General features: G+C 32.9%; 1 protein-coding gene and 1 long non-coding RNA gene across 2 annotated transcripts; both read left to right on the top strand.

The window, feature by feature from the left end:
• The first annotated feature begins 975 nt into the window (after positions 1–975).
• On the top strand, positions 976–2,873 carry LOC127075465 (NAC domain-containing protein 72). Its single transcript, XM_051016930.1, has 3 exons — positions 976–1,269; positions 1,357–1,631; positions 1,722–2,873. Exons 1-3 carry the CDS (start codon positions 1,089–1,091, stop codon positions 2,259–2,261), a joined length of 996 nt encoding a protein of 331 aa, XP_050872887.1. The 5' UTR covers positions 976–1,088; the 3' UTR covers positions 2,262–2,873.
• A 4,226-nt stretch (positions 2,874–7,099) lies between these two features.
• Positions 7,100–8,963, top strand: LOC127135528 (uncharacterized). Its single transcript, XR_007808599.1, has 3 exons — positions 7,100–7,265; positions 7,384–7,581; positions 8,339–8,963. It is a non-coding gene; the product is annotated as an uncharacterized LOC127135528 (long non-coding RNA).
• Positions 8,964–9,750: the final 787 nt, after the last annotated feature.

Below are 9,750 nucleotides of genomic sequence, written 5' to 3'. Positions count from 1 at the left end.
TATGAATATAATATTATAAAAAATATTATAAAGCGATTAATCAAATCAATTCAAACTAAATTAAACAGTTAGTTCGATTTGATTCTATTTTCAAAAAATATTAAAAATCGAACCAAACCAAACCGATCAAGATATTATTCATTCATATATTTTCTTTTATAAAAAATTGATCCAAACCTAATAGTTACTCCTATAAGAATTATATTCATTTTAAAATAAATTTATTTTATTAAAATGATTAAAACGGAGTCACTATTTTTTTATATTATTCGTAAAAAAAAAGAATTGTTTTTTTTCCAAAGTTATGTTTTTACATTTAATGATTTAAATATTTTTTTTTAAAATTAGAAGAAAGAAGATGATCACTATTTGAAATTTAGATTCTTTTCATATTGGTTTTTTAAAAATTTAAAGACTTTATTAAATCTATTCTTTTCATAATTATTTTTTTAAAAATTAAAAAAAAATCTTAATTTTGTGGCTAGGGTTCTATTTGGCAATTGATAAATTATACAATCAAAATTTTACTAGATATAATAAGGTTGATGACTATCCTTGATTTGATTGAAGTGTGGTTTTCTAAGCTAAAACATACTAGTAGTATTTGATAAGATAAGACTTATCCAAAAATGTACTATATGCATGTAAATCATATAGAAAGACGTTTTGTTCGAGAGAATATCCTATGAAAGGACTTGTGTAGTGTATTACAATCATTATTTGTAACAGTAATATATATTCATGTCTTTATCCTGTAAAGAGAAGAAATTATTATTTTGCTTTAAATTATAACAGTTCGATATACATTGAATCGGACCCGTCAAAGGCCACGGACCGTACGGTAAGAAGATAAGCTTGTGCGCATAATCATCTTTTCAAACCGTTTACGTGGCATTTCTTTAATGGCCCAAAACTCAAGTAGGTCCCACATCAGTACAACAACAAAGATCACGATGCATTTTTTATGCCTATATAAATAACCGCCACCAGTTGCTTAGAAAAAGAAAAAGAAAGAAAAAGAAAAATTAAAAATTAACAAAGAAACACGTGTTTTCTTGGCTCATTGTTCTCTGTTTTATATCATCAAAATGGGAGTTCCAGATAAAGATCCTCTCTCCCAGTTGAGTTTACCTCCTGGTTTCAGATTCTTCCCTACTGATGAAGAGCTTCTTGTTCAGTACCTATGTCGCAAAGTGGCAGGACACCATTTTTCTTTGCCAATTATTGCTGAAATTGATTTATACAAATTCGATCCATGGGTTCTTCCAGGTAACTAATCCCCAACCATTATTTCGGTTAATATTTCACTATTTCTATCTTTTGGAAGCTTTTTAATTTAATGTTCTAATTTTGCAGGTAAAGCGAATTTCGGTGAGAAAGAGTGGTATTTCTTCAGTCCAAGGGACAGAAAATATCCTAATGGTTCACGACCAAACAGAGTTGCTGGGTCGGGTTACTGGAAAGCTACTGGAACTGACAAAATCATCACCACTGAAGGTAGAAAAGTTGGCATAAAGAAAGCACTTGTTTTCTATATTGGTAAAGCACCAAAAGGCACCAAAACGAATTGGATTATGCATGAGTATCGCCTTCTTGACACTTCAAGAAAACACAACCTTGGTAGCTCCAAAGTATGTAACACTATCCTATATTCCTGCTAGTATTTTATTTGATTACCAAACGAAAGAGAATCTAACTTATGTGATGCTATTATGATGCAGTTGGATGATTGGGTTTTGTGTCGCATATACAAGAAGAACTCAAGCTCGCAAAAGGAAGTTCAATCGTTTTCTGGGAAAGAATATAGCAATGGTTCATCGCCTTCTTCATCCTCCCATGTGGAGGATATGTCGGATTCGTTTCCGGTAATTGACGACCAGAGCTTTGCGCTTCCGCGGGTGACATCGCTCAGAATGTTACAGCAAGAGGAGAAGTTCGGGTTTCATAACATGGGCGCCGGAATTTTCTCTGATTGGGTTAACCCAACGGAGTTTGACTCGATACCCGAATTTGATTCCGGGAGCCAAACACAGGGGATGTTGAATTACAGCTGTAGTGACTTTTGTGTCCCTTCAGCTCCGCCGTTTGGCCAGATGGACTTCTCGGCGGGATTTAGGAACCCCACGGAAGAAGAGGTTCAGAGTGGCATGAAGACTCACCGGGTTACCGATAATGATAATTTCAATTTGTATCAGCATAATCAAAATGCGTTTTTGTCGGGCCTAGACGGCCCGTTTGGGTTTGGGTTTTCGGGTCATTAATTAGGTTTATAGACTAAGAAGTTGTTTATGTCATGATAATTTAGAAGAAAAAAATATTTAAATTAAAGCAAACGAACCTCATATAAAGGCTAAACAGAATCACCAACTTCAAATACTGGCAATGAAATTTATTTAGAATCTACACAAGAATTCTAAGCATATGTGTCAATCGGAAATGCACTGCATATGTGCAAATAATTGGTGATTTTTTGGCAATTCAACGTGAGTGTGACGGTTTAGTTTGGTTTGGTTATGGATCATAAAAGTAGAAAGACAAAAAATGCAGTTTTGGTCCTGGTGAATGTAGGAATACGCAAGGAAATATAGAATGAATCCGTGTACTGGTTAGTGACAAAGAAAGTAACTATGGAAATTGGGATGGTGCATGAACCCATTGGAGCTGAAAAAGGGGTTCTGTTTTCAACTTTGCATGACATTATTTAGCTGTAGTAGGCACATTTCGGCTCGCGCATGTGGAACACGTTCTACCTAAACACAATATTGCGGCTGTTTTCAGAAGTTGGTTTATATTTTGTATATTGTTCTTGATATCCTATAGGTTGTGGACAACGCGACAAATTGATTTGCAATAAAGGATGTATATATAGATTACTATTTGTTATCAAGATTTTTATAATTGTTTATTCAAAATGAATAATGTGAGATACGAGTGTAAAATAAATCCCAATTGTTACAAAATATACACGGAATTGACGTTTTTCTACACAAAATTTTAACCATAACAACTACCACATTCGATTATATAATGTAATTCTCCTTCTTAACTCGGTATAATACAAAATTTAATAGTATGATCATACAAACTCCATTATTAATCAACTTTTTATCTCATTTACAACTAAATTGAATTGGTTTAAAGACTAAAAAGTTTTAATGATTTTTTTCCTAAACTTAAATTAAAAGCATTTCCAGTTATATACACTTGAAATAATAAGAGATTTTTTTCAGTTTTATCACAATCTCGATTTTGAATTCAGTTTTAGACACTTAATAGTGTTAAATTCTCTTGAGGGAAATCTCTATGAATCATTGTGGTCCTCTTTAATTTGAGGGATTAGTATTTTCAATTGAGCGTATAAAATATCCAATTTATAAAAATAAAATAAAAAATTAGGTAGAACTACCAAGTTGCATTCGGTTATAACACGCATACACAAAGATGAATGAGAATGCATGAAACTTATTGACTTTCAAATCAAGTTTGGTATTTTACGAGCTACAATTTAAACCTTAACTTGAATTTTGTATTCTCTAAAGCAATTATACTGTAGGTTTCGGTCTCGGTCTGGACAAAGGTTTAACCCATTTGACATCATCTTACATAGTCAAGAGAGCTGAGATAATTCATAAGACATTCACAAATATCTATGCATCTACTTCAAACGGTTAGATCACAAGGATTATGGCATCCTCTAGCAATTATCCTTTGATATCGTTGAGGATAGTTTTCCCAAAATAATGATTTAGAATCTCAAAATCATAAGGTAGTCATGCTGGGATTCAAATGTGTGTCCTCTGAATACTTTACCCTTCAGTTTTCAGCAAAATCAAAGAAATATATGGTATTTAAAAAAAGTGACGCGTCTATGATTTACACATCGATTTTTTATTGGGTAAAGGTGAAAATTTCATCATAAAATATATTATTTATAGTAGTATTCATAATAGTCTCATGGATGTGGTGTATCTTCAAAGTATTTAAAGGACATGTCTTCGAGTTCCAACAACTACGTTTTATCACCTTTTAATTTTTTTTAATTTTTTATGACTTATTACCTCGGTTTTGCTAAAAATCGAGGGGAAAATATTTAGAGTACCCATTTTCGAATCCCATCAACTATATTTTATCACCTTTTAATTTTAAAAGCTTTTTTGTGACATATTACCTCAGTTTTGCTGAAAATCGAGAGGTAAAGTAGCGCATTTTTAATTTTTAAATATTTTTATGTATGACCAATTTGATGAAAAAATTAAGTAACGAATTTTTGTCGTCCATCTATAAAGTAACAATGATCAAGACATTGTAAAATCATCAATTCACGTGAAACATTAGTGATCCGCGTGAAACTTCCACTAGTCAATCAAAACGTGAATGTCACAACTATCTATTTTGGATGCAAAATGCTGAAATTTAAACTTAAAAACAATGATAAGAAAAGTAAGAGTAGACAAATATTTCATGGTTAGTTTCTGAACATAATCTTTTCTCTAGTAATTCTTATTAAAAATGTTTAATGTTAGTTAGGAAAACATGAAAATAACTTATTAATGTTAGTTGTAGTTGTATCAACTAAAATATTTAATATTGTTGTTTTTATTGTGGTTGGAATTTAGTATTTAACAATTCTATTGATTTTGTTTATCTGTTGTTGTTGTTGTTGTTGAGATTTAAAGTTGCTAGGGATTGAACCCATGACTAGTGTCATTTTCCCCTCGGTTATTCAAAAACCTAGGGGATGTTGCCCCTTGTTACCTCGCCAGTATAATCGATGTTATATTCCCTTCGCGTACAAAGTGAAATAGGATTATTTGTAGTAGTGGAAGGACCTCCATACCAAAGTTCGTCAACAAGACTATCACCATCCTATTCCTCTAAGAGATCTTGGTGCAAATAGGAGTCCTTGAGTAGAAATATGTTTACTGTTCGGTTTAACAATTATCCCATTTCCAAGGACCTCTAAAAGCGCTTGGTGATGGGAACATACAACAAGATAACCGATCCCAACGATTATGTTGAAGTCATGGACACCATCTTCATTTTCTAGTCGGAAAAATGATTGTCAAAATGCAAGTTAGTTCTCACAATGAAAATCATGCAATGTTATGGTTCAAAGGCTTAAGCCCATTTCTATAAACTCTTTGGGTGAATTGTGCAGACGTTTTACGACACACTTCACTGCTTCCAGAAGATAACTAAAATCCATGGAAAGTTTGAGAGTTATCCCACAAAGTAAAGACATGCCATTGACAAGGGTGTTATGGGAATTCGGAAAGGAACATGGTTCGATGAGAACATTAAATTTAAAGAACCATTAACTTTAACGATTTGTTGGAGTGAACAAAATCGTTTATACAATATGAGGAGATAATGGAGGAAAGTAATGTGATTTACTATAACATAGATAAGACTGACACTAGCACACGAAGAGAAAATCATTTCTTCAAATACATTAAGAGGCCGCCTTCATCCAGATAGAAGGAGTATACGCCTCTCAACACCTTTTATAAAGTGTGTTCTCCAAGAATATTCCAAGAATAAATTTATGGAAAAAGGAATGGAGTTTCCAAAGAAGATGCGATAGTGTGCAGATATAGATAAGACAATGTGTTTTCATTTCCTTTGGAGTATCTGACACAATATCAAGAGGTGTCTATAGTTAAAGAGTTAATGTTGGGAAAAAATAATCGTCCCCTGATACCATATTTTTGAGAAGGTGGCGATCAAAAGGACGCATATGCATAACATCCACTCTAGTGAAAGTCATCATGGCCAACTACGACGTGTTGAATCATAGTTGGTTTAAAGAACAATGCTATTTGATTTTTGGTTTGATGATATCAAGATGTAAGAACTAAAAGGAAACAAGAAGGAAACATAGTAAGGGTTTCCCGCGGTAAGTGCTTCTCCATGATCAGTAGGACATCAAGTGGCCTTTCATTGACTTCCCCTCCAAGGTATGACATTCAAAAGTAACAATATAGGTGTTCGATTCCCAGCTAAAGAGGTTATGAATCCAAACATTTTGGATCTTATCTTTGCATGTATGACTCTAGACCAAGGGGTTGGATGGGCAAAGTTTGAGGACTCTATAGAACACTGAATGAGCGTCTAGGCTTCAGGGGTCACAAAAAATTAATAATAATTGAAGTTTTACAAATTAATTTCCAACCAATTAATTTCCAACCAATCTTTGATTCATTTCCATTTTACAAATTAATCAAAATTCATTCAACTTAAGTGTAATTTCCATTCAATACAATTCAACACATTTAAATGCACACTCATAATTCTCCATATTCATCCAATACAACATTCAATATATATTCTATGCCATCAATTACATCTTTCCATTAAAATATTCAAATTCAATCCAATACCAATTGCACATTCCATACAAACTCAATTCCATAAACATTTCATTACAAATTTATTCCCATTACTACAAAGCAAATGACCAAGCCAAATACATACTATAATCTAAGCCCGTTTGAAGTCAGTCCATATATTCCAAGCATACCATGACCGAGTTCCAACAACACGCATGGCCCTCCAATTTCAGCATAAAACATACCAAGGCACTCAACAAGGCCAAATAGTCCATGTAAACTCACTGCAAATTTCAAACACAAGGCTACAATAATTCAAAACCATACACACACCAAGTCAATTTCATAATGCAAAGCACCCTGTAGAAATTCTTTTGACAGAATATAACATTTCCTGCAATTTCTCCTCAGTAGACCACAAACAAAGCCCTACATCATAATCGATTAACATAACCTGCACATTTTCATAACAGAGACAAAATGAGTCCCATCTACTGCACCGATTTCAAGCTAACAATGTATCAATGCCAAAATCAATTTTTTCTAAAACAAAAAAATTGATATTTTTCTAAAAAAAATGATTTTTATGAAAATAAAAAAATAAAATAATTTTTTCTTTAAAAAAAAATCAATTTTTTTCTTTAAAAAATCAACTTTAAAAAATGATGGGGCCTTAAGGTTTTACTTAAATTTTATGGGTCTTTAGTTTATGGGACCTATATATTTTGGGGCTCATTTAGTTTTAGAATTTTGGGCCCCCTATATTTTGGGGCCTTAAAAGTTAGGTCCCGACCCTATCTCTAGCTGTGACATTGTGTTGCTGCTTTGATGGCGCAATTGAATTTGGTGTTTGCGTGATGTGTGTGCAGGTTTTGTTCTTCAAGTCTTGATGATGAACCGTAATGTGATTCGGATCTTGACCCTGCGACACAACAGGTACCGGTATTTTACTCAGCATATGCCTCTTCTTCTTCTTCAATCTGTCTGCGTTGTTGCTTGTTGTTGAGCGATGCCATGCGAAGTATTTTGATGCAGTGTGAATTTTTTGTCGCAGGATCAAGAAGTTGCAGAATGGATAAGCTCTTTGGTGCAGTGTGAAGGAGATTACCGAATGACACATATGCAGGCCGAGTAGCACTGATGCAGAATGGAGAAGAAGATTGAGAGTGAGGGTCGTGGAAAGGTGAAGTGAGGTTGAGAGATATGAAGATTGGAGAGGATTGAAGAACTGAAACGAAAATGATGGAGCAAGGTATGCTTTTATAACATCCATAGTCGGTTAGAAATTAAATCGAAATTCACATGAAATTATCTCAAAATTCACAGTTGGTTACAAATGCACAGTTTGGTTAGAAAATCAAAATGCAATGAAATGATTAGTGAAATGTAGAAATTAGTCATGTTAATTATAGACTCAGTTATGAGAATATGTTTGAGTAAATTTTTTTAGACTAGTTATTGCAATTTCTGTTAGTAATCTGTCAATTAAATTCAGTTATGGCTAGCTCTAGGTTAGTTCTCCATTATGAACTGGTTTATTGGTTGGCTTAGTTATAGTTAAAAGGTTGGCTATGAGGTTTTGAATGGAATTAGTTTGTCATTGATGAAGGGACTGTCAGCAAAAATATAATCTCATCCAATAGATTGAATCAAAACAGATTTAGCAATGAAGGCGGTTATGATTGGGTTTAGCTAGATTATTTGAAAATTGTTATGTTTGACCTTTGTGAATTAACTTTGGCATTGTTAAGAACTCGGCCTAAGTTGATCTTGTATTTGTTGTCATGTGCCTTGCTATTTGGAAACTGGATTTATTTTGAATCGCCTACTGCACTATGCCAAATGTTGAGTTAATTATTAGAAAATGAACCTGATCATGAAAGTTGTTCAAAACTGCTTGCTCACTGCTTATTAAAATCAGAAGCACTAGGGATTGTTAGGAAGTTATGTTAATTATGCTTGTTAAAGAAAAACGGAATATGTTTCACTAAATCCTTTGTTATACGTAGATTGTAGTGATTGAGATTTTTCCTGCTATGCTTATCCGAGGCTGCTTGAGAATGGCCGGCGTGGAATGTTTACTATGTGGAATGCATCAATTGAATTTATTTATAGAATATGGGATCGGTTTGAATTTATTTATAGAATATGGGATCGGTTAGCTTTAGGGAATAAAATATCAGTTATGAATGAAAATGTACATGAAATGATTTGAATTTAATTGAATGTTATGTCTTGAATGTTTGGATAGAAATGTGGGTTTTATGGAATTGATTTTTTTATTAGTTTGAGATTGACTTTAAATGCTAATTGATTAATGTTTAAATTCAAATGGTTTTAAGTGTGTGATAGACCCAAATGTTAGAAAGAGGGCTTGGAATGGAAAATTAAACATTAATAAAGGTTTTAAAATGTTGAGGGAATGGTTTCAAAGTTAATTGAAAATGGATTTAAAATGTTGAGGGAATGGTTTCAAAGTTAATTGAAAATGGATTTAAAATGTTGAAGTGATTTTGACAAGTTTAATTTAAAAAGGTCAAAATATTAATTAAAAATAATATGAAATGGTTTCAAAATGTTAATTAAAGTTAATTTGAAATGATTTCAAAACTAAATTGCAATTGGATTTGGAAATATTAATCAAAATGTTAATGGAGATTGAAAGTGAAAATTCAACATGGGAAGAGCATTAGAAATTTAATGAAAGCTTTTAACGCCTTAGTTACTCATGACTCGTTAATGTGAATAGAAACAAATCAATGGAAAGGATTATAATCGATGTTGTTGTCTATAAAAACCTAATTATTAATTATGGTATGGGAACAAGCCGGGTTAAGTTGGAAAGGTTCCAATTGGAATGGTTGACTTTGGTCAACTGGTGACCAAAAAGTCAACCATTGACTTTGGTCAACTGGTTGACCAAAAGTCAACCTAAGTAAGAATGATGCAATCCATACTATCATGCATGTGATGAAACCTAAAATACAACGTAATAGATGAATGGATCAAATATGACAACCAACATCTGTAAGCTAAACAACCAAATGGAAGGAATCTAAACCAAACTTGTATATGAAGCATAGGATGTGGCCATGAATAACATATGACCACATCTTAGTCAAGCATACAAAGCAATGAATGAAACAAAGTCTTGAGGCAAGAAACTAGGGCATGATGCAATCCCCCAAGAATCAAGCAAGACATAATTATGTTATTCACAGACTTTGAATCTACGATGTTTGTGAGAATGAATGCATGATGCATATGATTGCAGATTAATCTCAAGTCACATGTTGAATGAAAAGATGAAAAGAGGGAGGGAGAATTTTGAGGTATGACGGTTAGGACCATGGTGTAATTGTGCATGCCAAACCCTACTCTATAAAATTAAAACTTAAAATATTTGCAAAGGTTGAAACTT

The sequence above is a fragment of the Lathyrus oleraceus genome, chromosome 4 (genome assembly GCF_024323335.1).
Source record: "Lathyrus oleraceus cultivar Zhongwan6 chromosome 4, CAAS_Psat_ZW6_1.0, whole genome shotgun sequence".
Taxonomy (NCBI): domain Eukaryota; kingdom Viridiplantae; phylum Streptophyta; class Magnoliopsida; order Fabales; family Fabaceae; genus Lathyrus; species Lathyrus oleraceus.
Note: the sequence above shows the minus strand (reverse complement) of the source record. Positions and strands in the feature narration are given on the sequence as shown.

Coding starts and splice junctions, on each gene's coding strand:
- LOC127075465 (XM_051016930.1), top strand. CDS start 1,089: ATGGGAGTTCCAGATAAAGATCCTCTCTCCCAGTTGAGTTTACCTCCT. Junction 1,270..1,356: donor CGATCCATGGGTTCTTCCAG/GTAACTAATCCC, acceptor CTAATTTTGCAG/GTAAAGCGAATTTCGGTGAG. Junction 1,632..1,721: donor ACAACCTTGGTAGCTCCAAA/GTATGTAACACT, acceptor ATTATGATGCAG/TTGGATGATTGGGTTTTGTG.